The sequence below is a fragment of the Hylobates moloch genome, unplaced genomic scaffold, assembly GCF_009828535.3.
Source record: "Hylobates moloch isolate HMO894 unplaced genomic scaffold, HMol_V3 SCAFFOLD_11, whole genome shotgun sequence".
NCBI lineage: Eukaryota > Metazoa > Chordata > Mammalia > Primates > Hylobatidae > Hylobates > Hylobates moloch.
In genome coordinates this window covers 93,946,960-93,964,574 of record NW_026652286.1, presented here as the reverse complement: position 1 = coordinate 93,964,574, position 17,615 = coordinate 93,946,960, and the positions used below count along the sequence as shown (strand labels likewise).

General features: G+C 46.2%; 1 protein-coding gene across 1 annotated transcript in view; it reads right to left on the bottom strand.

Moving 5' to 3' along the window:
* Positions 1–17,615, bottom strand: part of LOC116477078 (tubulin-specific chaperone cofactor E-like protein) — a 171,086-nt gene that overhangs the window by 54,318 nt on the left and 99,153 nt on the right. Inside the window, exons 14-17 of the mRNA XM_032167736.2 lie at positions 14,008–14,420; positions 6,842–7,412; positions 4,351–4,943; positions 2,485–3,058 (exon numbers count right to left, since the gene is read on the bottom strand). Coding sequence (XP_032023627.2) covers positions 2,485–3,058; positions 4,351–4,943; positions 6,842–7,412; positions 14,008–14,420 — 2,151 coding nt within the window. The remainder of the gene's footprint in view (positions 1–2,484; positions 3,059–4,350; positions 4,944–6,841; positions 7,413–14,007; positions 14,421–17,615) is intronic.

The window sequence follows — 17,615 nt, the reverse complement described above, 5'->3', positions numbered from 1 at the left end:
GTATTGGATTGAAATTGTAGGTTCAGTATGAACTCATGGTGAGATACAGATAGAGGCAGATAAAAAGAGAGAGCAACACACCTAGCTACATAAAAATGTGTATGGAGGGTGTGTATAGGCACATACATGCATTTCCGCACTCTCTCCACTAAGGAGTGCTAGAATCAATGACACTCTAGGAAGAATGGGCACACCTGACACCCAGATCCTATCTCCTCAGCACTACACTCCACTCGAAGGAACCAGAGATCCTTGGAGAAATGGCTACTCCAAGGCTAGAGCAGAGAAAGTACAAGATGAGCCCGGAGTACACTGTGCCTCGTGGAAAACAACGAATGATGAAGCAAATGTCAACAGAAACCACTGCTGGAGGGGACTCCCACTGGCCGTATATGGAACAATTTGAGCATAAAACAAATTATGATAACAGATACAATCGGTTAAGTAGGAATCCATGACTCATCTAAACAAATAAAAATAAATAAATGGGTGAAAAGGACATCTCTTTACAGTAGAATGCCAACTAATAAATGCAGGAGCCATTGAATTAGAAAAACATTGCCATTTCACAAACAGTAATAAATGATTCAGGCAAAAATCATCACTGGATGCTAAATCTAGTGTATGCAAGTTCAAGGAACAGAATAGCTACCTAAATTTAAAGTATTTCCCTGAAAAATATGTATTAATTATACGATAAAAAAAACAGTAACTTTCCGTGGAGAAATCTGACAGACACTACCTTAAGCAAGCGATCGAATCTATCATGCTCAGTGTAATGCGACAAACCAACATCAGAGGCCTCCAGATATGACACATTGAGAAGACACATCATTGCTTTTGTGGTATTCCTGCCAAAAATGCATAATTTCAATGTAACCGGGAAGAAATATAAGCCAACTCAAACTGAGAAACAGTCTGCAAAATAACTGGCCTGTACTCTTCAAAAACACCAAGACGATGAAAGTCAAAGACTGAGGACCTACTCCAGATTAAAGGCGCCTACAGAGACATCATGATAAGATGCAACATGTGATCCTGGATTGTACTCCAGGGTTTGGTTTTTGTTTTGGCTGTAAGAGACATGATTGGAACCACTAACGAAATATGAACATGGTCTTCAGATGACATAATAGTATTGTATCAATGGCAATATCCTGATTTTAATGATTATGTTATGGTCATATAACTGTTCTTATACTTAGGAAACACACTGAAATATTTGGGTACAAACAGGCATAATGACAGCAACTTACTCTCAACTGGTTTAGAAAAAGAGTGAGTATATTTTCAGAGACAAAATTAGAAAGAAAATGTGTTAAAATGTTAACGATTAGGGAATCTGAGAGAATGGTAGACTGTATTATTCCTGCAACTTTTCTGTAAGTCTAAAATTATTTCAAATTAAAAAATACTTTTGCCAATTAAAAACAGAGGACAGATAAATAGCCATCAGGGATGAATCCTTTGTTTTGTTTTGTTTTTGAGACGGAGTCTTGCTCTATCACCCAGGCTGGAGTGCAGTGGCGTGATCTCGGCTCACTGCAAGTAACGCAGCCCAGGTACAAGCGATTCTCCTGCCTCGGCCTTCCAAATAGTTGGGACTACAGGCGCCCGCCACTGCACCCGGCTAATTTTTTGTATTTTTAGTAGAGACAGGGTTTCACCATGTTAGCCACGATGATCTTGATCTCCTGACCTCGTGATCCACCTGCCTCGGCCTCCCAAAGTGCTGGGATTACAGGCGTGAGCCACCATGCCCGGCCGGGGATGGAATATTAATGACGGCCTTGGCTTTGGTGTGGGGCCCACCTTTGTGGTGGGAGAGGGTTGTGTGCTGAAGGCCAGATGAGGCAGTTCTCGCTCCACGAGTGGGTCCTGCCTTCTGCCATGTTACTTCTGCCTGTGGCCTCCCCGATAACCAAGGATGTTATGTATCAGGTCTTCCCAGCAAGTTTTCTAATGACTACTAGTACTTGCCACTGCATTGCTGAGAGGGGTCAGATACTCTTGGGACAAAATTAAAAGCCAGCAACACAGGACCCTCTTCATACCCATTGTCAGGTTTGCCCTGGGGAGCATGCTAATCTCCATGCCCTAAAGGCGCCCTAGCCATCACTTCCTATTGAAATGAATGGGGCTCTTCTTTGCCAAGGGAGAAGGCACCTACAGAGCCATCACAAAGATTTCTAGTCCTTTGACAGTGCCTCTACCCTCTGCTAGATAAAACCACATGTAAATAGGATGGTTAATTGTTCTACAGTGAGGAGGTACTGTGCAGTTAGGAACAAAAGTAAAGATGAGAAGCTATCTGGTTTGGGGTGATGAGTCTTTGGGAGGACACATCAGACTAGGGTAAGTATACACAGTAATTAACATCACCCTCGAGCTCAGTCCCACCTGGAAGGGAAGTCCTGAGGAAGGCCCAGTATGGCATCTATTTCCCACCTAGAAAGCCTCTTCCAGAATCCAACCCCAACTTACGGCAGAAGTCATAGGTCCGCCAGGGCCCCACCTCCACATCGGCATTCTTGCAGGCGCTTGCATACCGGGCCACAGAGTCACAGAGCTCTGACTCATTGCCCCCACTCTGGCACAGGCGGAAGAGGCAGGTGCGGTAGTAGGCAGTGACGTTCACCACCCCATGGCACTCCAGGAAGGAGCTGTTGGAGGGGTCGTTGATGATGCCGCACCTGGAGCGGCTTCGATAAAACTTGAGCAGCTCTGAGTCATTGTTGCAGGCCTTCAGCAGGTCCCCACACTCTCCGTTGCAGATCTCCTCAAAAGTTGTCCAGCTTTCCAGGAACACTGCCAGGTTGTCCGTGCACTTGCCGTTGGGGAGACAGAACTCGTCACTGGCGTTGGCATTGTAGAAGCCGCACAAGCCGCCCGTGCAATTGAAGTATGTGGTGGACAGCCGGATGTACAATAGACCTATGTCTGAGTACTGGACAGTCACCACGCCCTTGGACTCCACTGTCGTACTGTTTTTGTTTCGATAAATTTCCAGCTTCCCCGAAGGATGGAAAAAAGGCAATTCCACTTCCTGACCATTCAGCTGAAAAATCAAGACATTCTTATCAATTCCAGGGACACACAGAGCACTTCCCATTTCCTAGGCTGTGGGATAAAGACACGGTCTGCCCTATTGCTAGCCTTTTGAGAGAGGTCAAGAAGCTGATGGAACCCACACAGATACCAACCGATTTGTCATGGGCTTCTTTATTTACTTCTTTTTGGATTCCCCTGATTAGACCCATTTGCTGTTTATTTGTGTGTTCTGGACCCAAAGCTAGCCCAAAACAAACTAAACTGAAGTGTGAGAAAAATCGTTTTAGATACGTGGCTCCTTCCTGCTGCCTGGCATCTCTGTTTTGGTACCTTTCAAAATAGCTCCCCTCCTTCCCTGCCTTTCTGGCTCCTTTTCTCTTCCAGTCTTACTTTTCCTGTGTCCCTGCTCCTCGAGGGCACATAGCATACCTCTAATGATCTAGCTGTCCATTCTTCTATCTACTTCCTGCTAGTCTATTAATAAATAAATCTCTGCCACTGTGGCAATGAGAATAAAAACACATCCCTTCCAGTTTGTGGATGTGTATTTTATTATCTCCTTGGGCAGTACTGTGTTGGCTTTTGTTTTCCAAACTAGACTTCAGGTGACATAAAATGCATGTTGCATCCCAGTTCTGCAACAATTAGCTGTGGGACCTTCACTTACTCTTTTAGTAAGTATCTTCACGTGAAATGAAGAGTTGCACTAGATAATTCTCAAGATTCCTTCTAGAGCTAAGGATCTATGAGTCTGGGTGCCTAATGATGGGTTTTTCAGAGCAAGTCAGAGGGGCGGGAGTCACCCCTTACATCACCCCACATAGACTGGCATGTACGGGTAGGGGAGTTAGTAGGGTGCAAGGGTTAAGAGCACAGATTCTGGAGCCAGCCAGGCGGGTGTGAATCCCCCTTCACGGTTATGTGTCCCTGTGGAAATTACTTAGCCTCTCTGCTCCTCAGCTTTCTCATCTGTAAAATGAGGATCATAAGATGAAGTGTGATACTGCTTATAAGGGGCTTAGAATAGTGCTTGGCACATAGTAAGTGTTCTGTAAGTATTTGCTATTCCGGAGAGCTAGTCCTGCTCTATCTAATTGGAGAAATCCCAGCTGCATGCCATTTCTCCACCTGATAAGTCTTATTTGGTGCAGATCATTAGAAAACGCTCCCCTTTGGAGCCATCTTCTTTCTAAAATCCACTCATAGGCAGAGGCAGAAAGGCAAACCTGAAGAGGATGGCGAGCTCCTCCTCCCGGCTGGACGTACCAGGAACCCCTCCAAAGGAGCAAGGAGCCTTACCTTGACTTCCGAAGCCCCGATGCCTCCTATCTTGACCTCCTGGTCGGCCACCAGGATCCGAAGTCCCCGCAGCCAAGCAGGTCCTGCATCGGGCTTCTTCTTGTTGATGTCGATTTCCAAGTACTCTGGGCGCTCAGGGCAGGTCTTCAAGAGGGTGTAGGAGAACTCGGAGGGGAAGGCGTAGGAGGCGCCATCAAAGGTGTGCAGCACCTGGTTCTGGCTGAGCAGGCACACGGTCTCCCGCTTGGGGAAGCAGCCCTGGTAGCCGTCCTCCACGGCGCACACCTCCCCGCTGCCGCAGGTCTTGTTGAAGCAGTAGACGTCCCCGCCCTCCTCGCACAGGCACTGCACAGTGCAGTTGGCCGTGGCCCAGAATAACTCCCCCATGGTGTAGTAGTGGCCGTCGAAGTCGCAGCCGCACTTGTGCAGCGGGACGCACTGGCTGGTGCTGAGGACGAAGCCCTCGTTGCACTCGCAGCCCTCCGTGCACGGCGTGGCGCAGTTCCGCGAGGCCGTCAGGTCGGAGCATGTGTCGGGGCAGCTGCTTGTGCACACGGAGTAGTGGCTGAAGCTCGGGCACTGCACTGTGGACACTGACGCGGGGAAAGGAAGAGAGCCGATAACAAGGTGAATGGACCCCGAGTGCTAACCGGCCAGAATCTTAACACTCCTCCTGGATCATTTAGTTCCTAGAGTGAGTCAAGCGGCCACTCGGGGAAGAGAGAATTGAGGTTGTATCTGTAAAACCCAGCTCAGTGACTCTCCTAAATAACTACTGAGCAGCGTGATTGGACTGTGAACTTTTATTGGAATTTGATCATCTTGACTAAAATTAAACTTTCAGGATGCCATCCTTTCTAGACTACCGATTACCCAATATAGGTTTATTATTTGATGATCCACACTACCGAGATCTTTTAAGAGCTTCCACTGATGGACATATAAATTGATCTGATTTTAAAGAGCATGGCCCATTCTTGGAAGGAAATAAATCCAATTTTCAGGAGAAATGGAAAATGTAACCATTAGAGGAGTAGTTTGAAAACGTGAAATTTGTAACAGGGAGGCACTTAAAATACCTAAGTGTGACCAAGGAAGGCTGTGGGGATGAATTCCCTGGGATATTAAAAATAAGAAAGCACCCTGGCTACCTCCAAAGAATTCAAAGAATTTGTGTGGCTGTTTCTCCAGGAGACAAGGTAAGATGTCTTCTAAAGGCCCTTCTTGCCTTAGAAATCTTTGGTTCTTGCTTTAATAACATCTGGGTCTACATAAATGTTTGAGTCTGGTTGAATCCAACAAGCAGGGGCTCAGGGGCCTAGCAAACTAGCTGTCTGAATTAGATAGAGTCCATTGAGCCAGAATAAGAGAGAGAAAATAAAGAGAAATGTAGAGGATGGGAAAGTAGTGCCACTAGAAAATATATATCTGTAGCCATTGTAACATTTTAGTTAGGTAATTTGGATGCTCTTGGCTTATATAAGGATCAAAGAGAAGCCATATTCAATCTCAACTTGAATCCAAATATGGATGCTCTGGTCATAAGAGAGGCTGGTCAGTCACACAGCAAGAATACAGTTGCTTGTATTGTAGTTTGACCAAAACTCTTAAGAATTGAACCTGATACATGATGGTTTATGTGACTCCAACTTATACTGATAGGAAGAATTCTCCCTCTAGCCTTGGAACTTAAAGAAACTTTTAAATCTTCTCACCTCCCTAGCACTCTCAAATGCATAGATTACAATTTTCTATTTACTCATACGGAGAAAACCAAGGACTAGGAAGGAAATGAAACCTATTTGTTTTTAAACTGTGTATAACTAGAAAAAGAAATAAATATTTAAGTGGGATACGAGGAAAAAATAATGAGACAATTAAATGGTACAAAATGCTTAATCCAAAAGTGTAATTCAAAAGAGCCAGGATTTCTCTCAAAGTTGGGGCTTTTCCTAACCACTCCTAACATTTAAGAAAAAGGGCTTCTTTACTCATATGCTGTACTCCTCATCTGCAGCAGCAGCAGGGCACAAACCCTAAAGGGTCTGACAGTAGAGAAGAAAGTGCCAGGAACAATTGCTACAGGTTCTATGTGGGAGGTGAGCTATTTTCCCAAGGGCTAGTTTTGATGACCCAGGCCCACAGCTGCATTAACTCAACAGCCACAAAAGTAGCCACCTCCACCTTTGGACACCGCACCTCCTCACTCAACTCTGGAGCTGCCGTCCCCTGCTACAGGACTTCCTGCCATGCCTTTCATGTTTCCAGACAATGTATGTTCATCAGTGGGTTCTTGTTTCCTGGCTGTGGTATTAGGTGGGGGCAAAAGTAAAGATCCTTTCACAATTCGTTCTTTGTAATTTGTGCAATTTCAACGTCCCCCTCATTCTTGGGTCACAAGTCTTAACAGGAACATTTGGAGGAGCCCCCAAAGCCTATCCTTGCCCCCTGCACAAGACAGATCTGTCATGGGGATGGGATGCCAGCTTACCACACCCAGTCTGGGTTCGCCAGTCTCCAATTGGAATGCCAAGGGCTTGGCACACAAGAGCATAGGCCTGGATGGCTTGGCAGAGGAGCGTGCCATTGTCCCTCACACTGCACAGGTCATACACGCAGCTGTGCACAAAAGCAGTGGGGTCCACGACAGTGCCACACTCCCACAGAGGGCCGTCTGTCTTGTTGAGGAAGCCACAGTAGTCAGAGCCAAAGTAGAGGGCTTCAGTGGCAGCGTCGCACTGGGTGCAGTTGTCGACGCAGCCGGAGTCGCACTTCCAGTCCGCGTGGTACACACGCCAGCTCTCTCCCAGATCCAGGACAGACATGGCCGGCCTGCCATCTGGGCGGAGGAAGTCATCCAGTGGGTTTTTATTATAGTTTCCACAGAGTCCGCAGGTAGAGTTTATATAGGAGCCTGGGACGGAAATGGAGGCGTAGTGCTGGCCATCAAAAGTCACTAAGAGCCCAAAATCTGTTTCCACGGCAGTAGACATACCACTCTGGTAGATTTTCACTGTCCCCAAGTCTAAGGTGACGGGCAAAGAAGTCACTAGGTCATTAACCTGCCAACAACAGTAATAGTGAAAGGCAGGTGAGCAGGTGCCCAGGCACTGGGTTCCAGCAGAGATCAGGAAAGGAACGCAAAGCAACTCAACACTCCAGAGACAATGGCCACCTAAACGGTCCAGGCTCCAGTGGGCTTCCCTCTGATTAAGGCAAAGGCCTGGGGGAAAATGGAGAGAGCTGCTTGTGGGCCAGCCCAAGGAATGTGTATATGGGCTGTGATTGCTGTGGCATACGAGTGCCACTACGGACTCCTCTGGGGACTGTGTGGTTGTCAACATTTCCTGGCTGGCTCTTGGCTAGCTTCAAATCTTTTCTTCAAAGACCAGTCACCTCCCTTTTCCTCTGCATTCCTCTAAATATCCATTCTTTAAGTCTCCGCTTAAGTCATGCATTTTCCAGGACCCCCTTCCTGGCTTTAGTCCTCCCGACCCTACTCTCAGCTCGAGTGTGTGCTGGGTGCACTGGTGGACACCATTTAGCTTTGAGGCTGTCCTGATGTAGTATTCTCCAAGTGTTGTACTTTGTAACTTCCTTGTATCAGAACTATGTCATGTAACCATTCAACAACAACACAATTAAACACCTGCTAGGTACCAAGCACTATGTCAGGAACTGAGATGTAAAGGGTTAAAAAACATAATTGCCCCTGCCCCTCAGGAGCCTTCAGTCTGCTTAAGAAGAGGGACATGCATCGATACTTACAACATACTCTCTAACTGTGAGTCAATAGAGGATAAAATGGGAGAGCAGTAAATGAACATTGAATCCAGCATAGGGGAATCACATAAGGTTTTTAGAAGCAGTTAAGTCTAACCTGGGTCTTTAAAGATAAATAGAAGTGGCCAAAGGAAGAGTAGGGGAAGGGCAGAGAAATCCAGGACAAGAAAGCAGAGGCAGGAGGGTGAGGAACAGCTGGGTGGGGCTGGGAGGCAGACACTGAGGTGTTACTGGACTACAGAGGGAAGAGATGGCTGAAGATGATGCTGGAGGTACAGGCAAGGTCCATTCATTCTACAAATATGTATTTAGGCCTTTCTGTGTACCTAGCACTGTTCTAAGAGTTGGGGATTAGCAGCAAGTGAAATGAACAGAAATCTCTGCCTCACGGAACTTACATTTTAGCTGGGGAGACCAACAACAAGCAAAATAAATGAGTAAAACTCATGTCAGATGAGTGTTAATGCAGAAAAATAAAGAGCAGGAAATACTTTTCTAAAAAGTGCTAAGGAAAAGGGTTTCTAATTTTAAATAGATGGTCAAGGAAGACTTCCTTGGGAAGGAGACATCTGAGATAAGGAAGCAATCCATGTGGTTATCCGGGGTGAGAGCGGATCTTGAGGAGGGAACAGCAGCCTTAGGTTGGGAGCATACCTGGGCACTCCCAGGATTACAAGGGGTGTGGGGGACAGTGTGGCTGGAGAGAGACAGCAGGAGAGGGCAGCAATAGATGATGTCAGAGTGAGAAGAGCAGCCAGAACAAGCAGGGCCTGTCAGCCATTGTAAAGACTTTGGCTTTGACTCTGAGCAAGATGGAGAGCCCAGGGAGTGTTTAAAGCAAAGGGTCGGCATGATCTGACTTCTGCTTTAAAAGAATTGCTCTGGCTTCTGTGTTGAGAACAGATCTTGGAAGGCCTTTTAAGCCATGTTAAAAACAAAACAAATGTTGGATTTCTATTCTGTAGGGAGAGCCCTTGAAGGCTTTTAGGCAAGGGAATGACGTCATCAGATTGGTGTTTTAGAAAGCTCCTTCTGGCTAGCATGAAGAAATTATTGAAGGAAGTTGAGACTAGAAACAGAGAAGCCAGACAGGCAACTGCTGCAGGAGTCCAGGGAGGTGATGAGGATGACAGCCTAAACTAGCTGCAGACATGAGAGGGACGGATGAGCTTATAGAACACACACAGCTGGACGTGGTGGTTTTGCAATGGGGCATGAGAAATGAGGGAAGAATCAAGAGTGAGCCCCAGGCATCTAGTATAGGTGAGTAAGTGGCTTGATAAGCCTCAAAGAGAGAGAGTTAATTTTCTTTTTCACACTTACCATGCCTAGCACCTACGGACACCCATGCTCATGGGCTGGGATGGAATGACTTGTCTTAGAACAGCCCTCGGTGGGCTTGACCATAAGTGCACGTAAGCTTTCCAGGGTGTCCTGGACCCACACTGATTTCTGGCACATGAGAAAAACAAGGGTCTTACCTGTCATCATTGTTGCTACTTTCTGAGTTGTCTAGGAGATGAGATGATGGTCTGAGCATCCCTTCCAAAATTTACCATGGCAGACGCCACATGCATCTCTCTGTCTCTATAGATTAGTAGTTGGTCCTCACCAGAATCACCCTTAATGGTCCATTCACTACAATGTAGGCTTTTGCTAGAATGTACTTCAAAACTCTTCCAGCCTCTACCAATTACCCAAAGCTGCTACCACTTTTTTTTTTTTTTTTTTGAGACAGGGTCTTGCTCTATCTCCCAGGCTGGAGTGCAGTGGCACAAACATGGCTCACTGCAGCCTCAACCTCTCTGGCTCCAGTGATCCTCCCACCTCAGCCTCCTGAGTAGCTGGGACTACAGGTGCACCCCACAACACCTGGCTGTTTTGGCTTTTTTTTTTTTTTTTTTTTTTTGGAGAGACAGGTTTTGCCATGCTGCCCAGGGTGGTCTTGAACTCCTGAGCTCAAGCAATCTGCCCTCCTTGGCCTCCAAAAGTGCTGGGATTATAGGTGTGAGACACCGTGCCCAGACTGCTACCACATTTTTAGGTATTTATTACAGCAGCACCCCACTCCTGGTACCAATCTTCTGTTTTAGTCTGTTTGGGCTGCTAGAGCAAAATACCATAAACTGGGTAGCTTATAAACAACTGAAATTTATTTCTCACAGTTCTGGAGGCTGGGAAGTATAAGGTCAGGGGGCTAGCAGATTCATTGTCTGGCGAGAGCCCACTTTCTGGTTCAAAAATGGCACCTTCCAGCTGTGTTCACATATAGTGAAAGAAGAAATGAGCTCCCTCTGGCCTCCTTTCTAAGGGCACTAATCCCATTCATAAGGGCTCCACCCTCATGACCTAATCACCTCCTCAAGGTCCCACCTCCGTATACCATCACCTTAGGAGTTAGAATTTCAACATATGAATTTTGAGGGGACACAAATATTTAGATCATAGCAATGGGGGAAGGGAATAAGAAAATAAGCTTGAGAAACAAACCATCCTGCAGAGAGCTAGAAGTAGAAAGAAAAACCAAGGAGTTGATTAATTAATTCTTATCTCCCGGTAGAGGGTTAGCCAACTCTTACTAGCTGACCTTGCCTATAATATGGCTTTTCCTACCCTAAGAAAAAAAGAAGAGAAGAGCCATATTATAGGGTAGGTCAGCTAGTAAGAGTGCTGAACACTTATCCATTGTTCTGTGCTGGTAAGTGGAAGGGGAAATTTTCCCCAATGTTGGTATAATTATGAATGTCAAATACGTCAACTGCTGAATGGGCTCCTCTGCTCTTACTTAAGCTCCTGCTAGCAAGGGACAAAGTCTTATTGTGTCCCAAAGCAGAAGCCATGGGGTAGGCTGGTTCTGGATATTTCTACAGTCCCCCCACCATCACAACCCCCAGGATGCCAGTTTCTCTGCCTCTGTTCTTGTCGCACTCAGGCTGACCTGACACCTGGGTGACTGTGGGTGTCAGTAATGTTCCAGTTGATACCTTTTTTTTTCTGGCATAAGTGATCATTGCACCCCCTTTCACTCTCACTATAGAGTCATTGTGTTTGTGTCCCACAGTGCTTAGAGCAGGAGATCCCAGAGAACTCTTGTCCCCAACTGTAATTCCTTGCTTCATTCCTCTGACCCTGTCCTCAACCTCAACCTATGGTTAGCAGACAGCTGATAAGCCTCGCCTATTCACTTGCTTTTCTTCTGCCTGCGTTCTGGCCATTTCCCTCTTCCACAGTACCTCTCCCAGGATGTGGGTGGGGGCAGGGGGAAGAGGAGAGAAGTGGAGTCACAGAGGCACAGGTCTTGGAACTGAAAGAAAGTTCCATGGGAATGGTCATAGGGAGCCAGCATGCACCAAGGGCCTACTGTGTGTCAGGCTTTGTACTGGACATTGCCCTGTGGCTATTCTATTTAATTCTCATAACAGCCTTAGGAGGTCCTTATCATTTTCTCCTTTTATAGATGAGGAAATTGAGGATGGGGGCTGGTGTGACTTGCAAGTGACAGAGCCTGACTCCTCCTAGTCGAGCTCCAAAGCCAGGTTCTCTCCACTTCTCCCTGCTGCCTGTATCCCAGTGCTGAGGAGAGGCCTCCAAGGCCAGCTACATCCCAGGAGCCCTGCCTCCTAGAGGGTCCTGTCTCACAGACAAAGAAAACAAAGCTCAAACAGGCCACTCAGCTGGCGGTGGTGGTGTAGGGATTTGAACAGGTCCAGCCCCAGAGTCCAAGCTGCTCATCGCCATGGGCTAGTTGGCCTTGGCTCCCTGTTCACTGGAGCACCCTAAACTACTCGTGTTCATGTGGGGAAGAAAGATGAGAACTGGTATTAGCTAGAAGGAGACGCTACTTCTAGATGGATTTTTACTTATGCTGCCTTTCTTTGGTCCTACTGGTATATCTAATCCTAAACTGTTTATTTTGTTATTTGAGAACAGTTCAATGGGGGAAAATCCATGTACAGAACCCAGCTCCTAATCCCAGCATATGGAGACAGTGCTGGAGAAGGGGGGATCTGTGTTTTAGAAGAACAGATCTTAGTGGCCATTTCTGGCCTGGCACAGCATGGCTGAAGAAGTCAGCTGCCTCCCGGCATCTCAGGCTCCTTCCTGCTTCCCAGCCCTCTCCCTGCCTGTCCCCACATCACCCTGGGTCGGGACTCTGCCATCCATGGAGCCAGTCTCCCCAGCAGGGCAGGTGTATTCAGAGACGCTTGGAAACCATTTGGCAAAAGGAAAAGGAAGCCATTGTTAGCTTGCAGTTGGAGTCACATAACCTTTTCTTTCTGAAACATTTACATTCACATCCACATCTCCCTGTCGCTACAGAAAATTGAGGAATCCATGCCCTATGCTTGGACGATGGAACAGAGTCACGCAAAATTAGCAGAGCTGCTGGGCCTGAAAGAAATGACGGTGTCCCTTTCCTTCTAAAAAAAAAATCTGACTGAGAATGAAAAAGAATTTTAATCAAAATACAAAATAGGAATAAAGCATGAAGCTTTCTTTTTCAACTACTGATATCATACACATCATCCCCAAATACAGGAAAGTAGGGGGAAGCTAGTGAAAATTTTTTCTAGCTTGAAATGCCAGCATCTATCTACAAGGATAAGTATAGTGCTCAACAGCACAATATAAATTTAAAAGGGAAAATCTCCAAACTTCTGTATCTAAACCCTTAGCCTTAATTTGATATACAGAGTTGTCCCTACAGAGACTAACCAAATAGCAAGCACACTGGCATTTCAACCACAGTAATAGCCCACTTTCCTCATTAGGAGACTGATAAACTGCACAGACCTGGGAAATGCAGAGCCAGAAAGAGTAGAATTAGTTCCCTGGCCCTGCCTTTTGTTGGACATGCTACATCAATTAAAACTACAACACATTTTTTAAAAAAAGAAATAAATCCCTGCATTGGCATCAGTTCTGGTTTGTGATCTCTGTAATGACCTCCATGCATGGGGATTAAGGATTGCACCGGGTTGCAGCAATCAACCCCTTGTGGTCTTGGTTATTACTGCTTGAATAAATACACGGTTGCAACAAGGTCTTGATTAACATTATGAAAACCGGGGCCTGCACAAATTGAGTAATTGCTAGTAGCTTTTTGCTTTCTCTCTTTTGTTGATGTCCCTGCTTGAAATCCAGGTGGACAGTGACAGGAATCATTTGCATATGCTAAACTGGCCAGCAGAGACCCATGTTCTTCTCTGTTATTCTAGGTGGGAGTTGGGGACTGTATTCGAGGGGTGTCTGGGCAGAGCTTTCATGGGACTTTCCCACCCAAGCCTCACTAAGGAAGTCACCAAAGCCAATCCAGGTGCCTCCACAGGTGGTACCTCTGGAGACATCAATTGATTTGGAGGTTTCTCTGAAAATGAAGCAGCAGCTCTTGAGCAAACAGAATGTTGGGGCTGAGGTGGGATGAGGATTATTAATCAAAGGCTGTAGTGAATTGGGGGTTTGTACTGTGTTTGTACCATCTCCAGGGCATGGCTATGTGGCTACAATTATCGCAAGCCAGGACCATGAGAAACTTATCTCTTTCCAGTTTTTCTGGACTGTGTGTGTGTGTGTTTGTGTGTTTTTGTGAGTGTGTGTGTCTATCAGTGTTTATGAGGGAACTAGGAATATAAATGTACTATAAGTTTAAAAGCAGATAGACATGTTGAGGAGAGAGCTTAGGATAGCTCTTGTACACATAAAATTTGGCCCAGTACAGTATTTTACAAGCTATTTGCAAGGCAGGGAGAGCTGTGCATCTCTTTGGCACTGTACAGAGACAAACAGCAGAACCAGTGGATCTGGGGAAGTCTTCCCTAGGCTGAAGAATCTCCAGCTTCTCCACTTCCCCATGAAGGATAGAGAGGGTCTCACCTTGACTTTTCCATAGCTTCCTTTGGGGATGAGAATCTTGTAGCCATTCACCTCCACTGAGAGCTCCTTCACCCAGGAGACAGCTGAACCTCCGCGGTGTTCGTTCTTGGCCTCCACACTGAAGAAAGGGAGGCTGGAAGTCTGCAAACACTGTCGGGCCAGCAAGTAGGCACAGGAGCCTTGGAAGTGGAAGAGGAAGCCGTCAAAAGTGTGGTAGTGTGGCTCCCCAAACACCACACACGTGCTGGTCTCCACAGCGCTGCAGTAGAAGAATTTGCCTTTGAGTTCGCACACCTCGTAGGGGCTACAGGAAGCCTCCTGACAGTAGATCTCATTGTTGAAATCCAGACAGCGGCACTTGATGGTGCAGTTCAAGTCGTCCCAAAACACCTCCCCTCGCCGAAGGAACTGTCCTGGGGAATAATGACATTAGAGCCGACATTTACTGAGCATTTACCCTCTGTGCCAGGCATTGGGCTAAATGCTTTACTTCCATTATACCATTTAATCCATGTAAGAACCCTGTTAGGGAGGTATGGTCACCCTCATTTGACAAATGAGGAAACTGAGGCTTAAGAGAAGTGGAGTAATTCATCCAGGATCACTCAGCAACTCCGTGGTAAAGCCAGGATTCCAAGCGGAGTCTGTCTGAATCCCATCTAAGCTCTTGGTATTATTATCTCCATGGCTGGTGAGCAAACTCACATTCAAGGAAAACCATGTTATCATGAATCCATGGAAAAGGGTATGACACTTGGAAGTCATTTCCTGCCTTTCCTTCCGAAGGAAGACCCAGTTTACCCAGGTTACTCGGCAACCCTCATTGTTTGTTTGCTAATTTGTTCATTCATTCAACAGACATTTGTTGGGGGCCCAGTATGTGCCGGAAAAGGTCAACAGCACTAATCAAGAGTCAGATTCATGAGTATAAACCCCAAGCTCCCTGGGAAGGTTCTGGAAAGCACTGACCACTTTCCTGGCACGTTTAAAGGCTCATGAATCCTGCAGATGCTGCTTAGGCAGGATTTACACCTACACAAATTGTCTTCTTTCCCACTCTAGGGCCCTGTCCAAGTCCAAGACTTCTCTCTTTCTGTGCACCGGACAGACCTTCTTGACAAATTCTAGGTCAGGAAGAGAATGAGGAAAGGGGAGGGGAACGGTTTGAAGAGATGTGATAATTTTAAAAACACTATTATTTCTTTGGTAGACATGCAGTCTTTAAAATCATTTCTGTAAATAAATGACCTCCCCCGCCAAAAAACTTTGCAATTTTCTGGTTGCTAACATCAACCTTTAATTGAAATAGAAACATGTCTGGGCTGGGGGCTGTGATCTAGTCCTTGCTGGGGGGTCGGGGTCAAGAGAACTGGGCAGCAGTCACAAATCTGCAATCCATTTCCAAGACTACTCACTCAACTTCCACCCGTCTGTTTTCCTAACCTGTAAAATGTGGATACTGCTATTTCTCATCCCTGTCTCACAGGGAGCAGTGATGCTATAAAAAAGTTGACACAGGTTGATAGAAGTAGAAGCACTTGTAAGATGAGAATGTCTGAAAAGGCAAGTATCAAAGACACAGCATTAAGAAATGTAAATAACATCTCGAGTTTTTATAAAACTGACTATCGAGTGAATAGCACAAGGCTGCAAGGTTAACACAAATGGAGGGTGCGGGTGCATCGGTAACAATCTTGGCTCTATCTGCCCAACAGGAACAATGATGTTTCAACAGGCAATTCCATTTTTTACCTGTTGAGAATAGGGTTGAAAAATGAGAGAATAGATTTAGTCACATTCCCAGTAGGTCATGTGCATCAGCCCTGAAAACAGGTCCTCAATCCTCAGCACTCCTTGGCACTAGTTCAGGGCTGTATGTAGTGACAGCCTCCACTCAGCATCATTTCCAGGCCCTGCTTTTTCAGCCTTTCAATAAATGAGAGGAAAATGCCTTTGAATAGAGGAGGTTTGGATCAAAAGGTAGACTCTTTGAGATAATTTAGTTTGTGGAATGATGATATAATAAACCAGCTCTATGGAACACTTCCCCTGCTATACCCCAGGCCAAACCCCAATCTCATTAGATTGATATATGTCCAGAGGCACATAAAAATGCATAACAGTCTATATAAGCATATTAAATTTGTCCTGTATATGAAACCCAAACCTATAACTTAGGAGGAAAAGAATGAAGTCAAAGTGGAGACTGTGTACACAGCTGGCATCTGACCAACTCCACAGCTCTGCAAGCCAATGTTTTCCATTATCACAGCATTTCATTCCCAGGACTCAGGTGAGAGGCTGTCACTGGGCACTCATGTTGTATGGCCATATCCAGTCATCTCTGTGATGCCTGGACAAAAGGAAGAGGTATTTGGGTAAGAGTCTGCAACTTCTCAGACTCCTGGTCCAGGCTATACAGGGGAGGGAGAGAATGTAGCATTGAGTTGGTATCTCCCACAGACCTTAAGTGATGCTGTATCTACACTCTGTAGGGGAGGAGGGTACAATCTCAAATCCTAATGAGCTCTGGAACAAGATTATTTCCTGTCCAGTTAAGACCAGCTTAGCTGCAAAACATTTATTTGTTATTTTGAACATGGGGGACTTTACAGAGTCCACAGAGGCAAGGGCTCAGGCAGGCCATCTTCACGCATGACCTACCTAATCACAGCACAGGGAATGGGGCACAGGGCACAGGTGTGTCAGATCATGTGAATGTGGCTTTTCTGTATATTAAACACATTGAGCCTAGGTGCAGTGGCTCACACCTTTAATCCCAGTGCTTTGGAAGGCTGAGATGGGAGGATGGCTTGAGGCCAGGAGTTCGAGACCAGCCTGGGCAACATACTGAGACCCCATCTCTACAAAAAATAAAAATTAGCTGACATGGTGGTGGTTCTTGTAGTCCCAGTTACTCAGGAGACTAAGGTGGGAGGATCACTTGAGCCCAGGAGTTTGGAGTTCAAAGTTACAGTGAGCTATGACCACAACACTGTTCTCTAGCCAGTCTGGGTTACACAGAGAGGCCCTGTCTCCTAAACAAAAAACAACAACAACAACAACAAATTGAAGCTGAGCCAAGAAAGAACCCCGAGGCCTCCCAGGGCTGCCAAGACAAGCAGTCCAAGCTTCTATCTGAGGGGGTAAAGGCACCTCCTCATTCCTATCCAAAACTTCCTTAGAGGTCTGGAAACACTTTTCCCACGGTCTTCCTCTGTGTTTCCACAGTACCCTACACAAGTGTCTATCATAATATGTCTTATGCTGTGTCATCATCGTTCCCATGGCTCTGTCCCCTCTACCATAGTCATGTCATGGGCAGCTAGAGCAGCTTTATCTCCAGCACCTCACAGAGTGGCTGGCATTTCAGTGGGGCTCTTAAAATGTTTTTCAGAAAGATGCAATGGCTTGCTAAATGGCTGGATGACTTGATGGATGGGTTGATGGATGGGTAAGTAGGTGGATGGGTGGGTAGGTGGATGGATGGGTGGGTGAATGGGTGGATGGATGAATGGATGGATGGGTAGGTGAATGAGTGGGTGAATGGGTGGATGGATAAATGGATGGGTGGGTGAATGGGTGGGTGGGTAGGTGATGGATGGGTG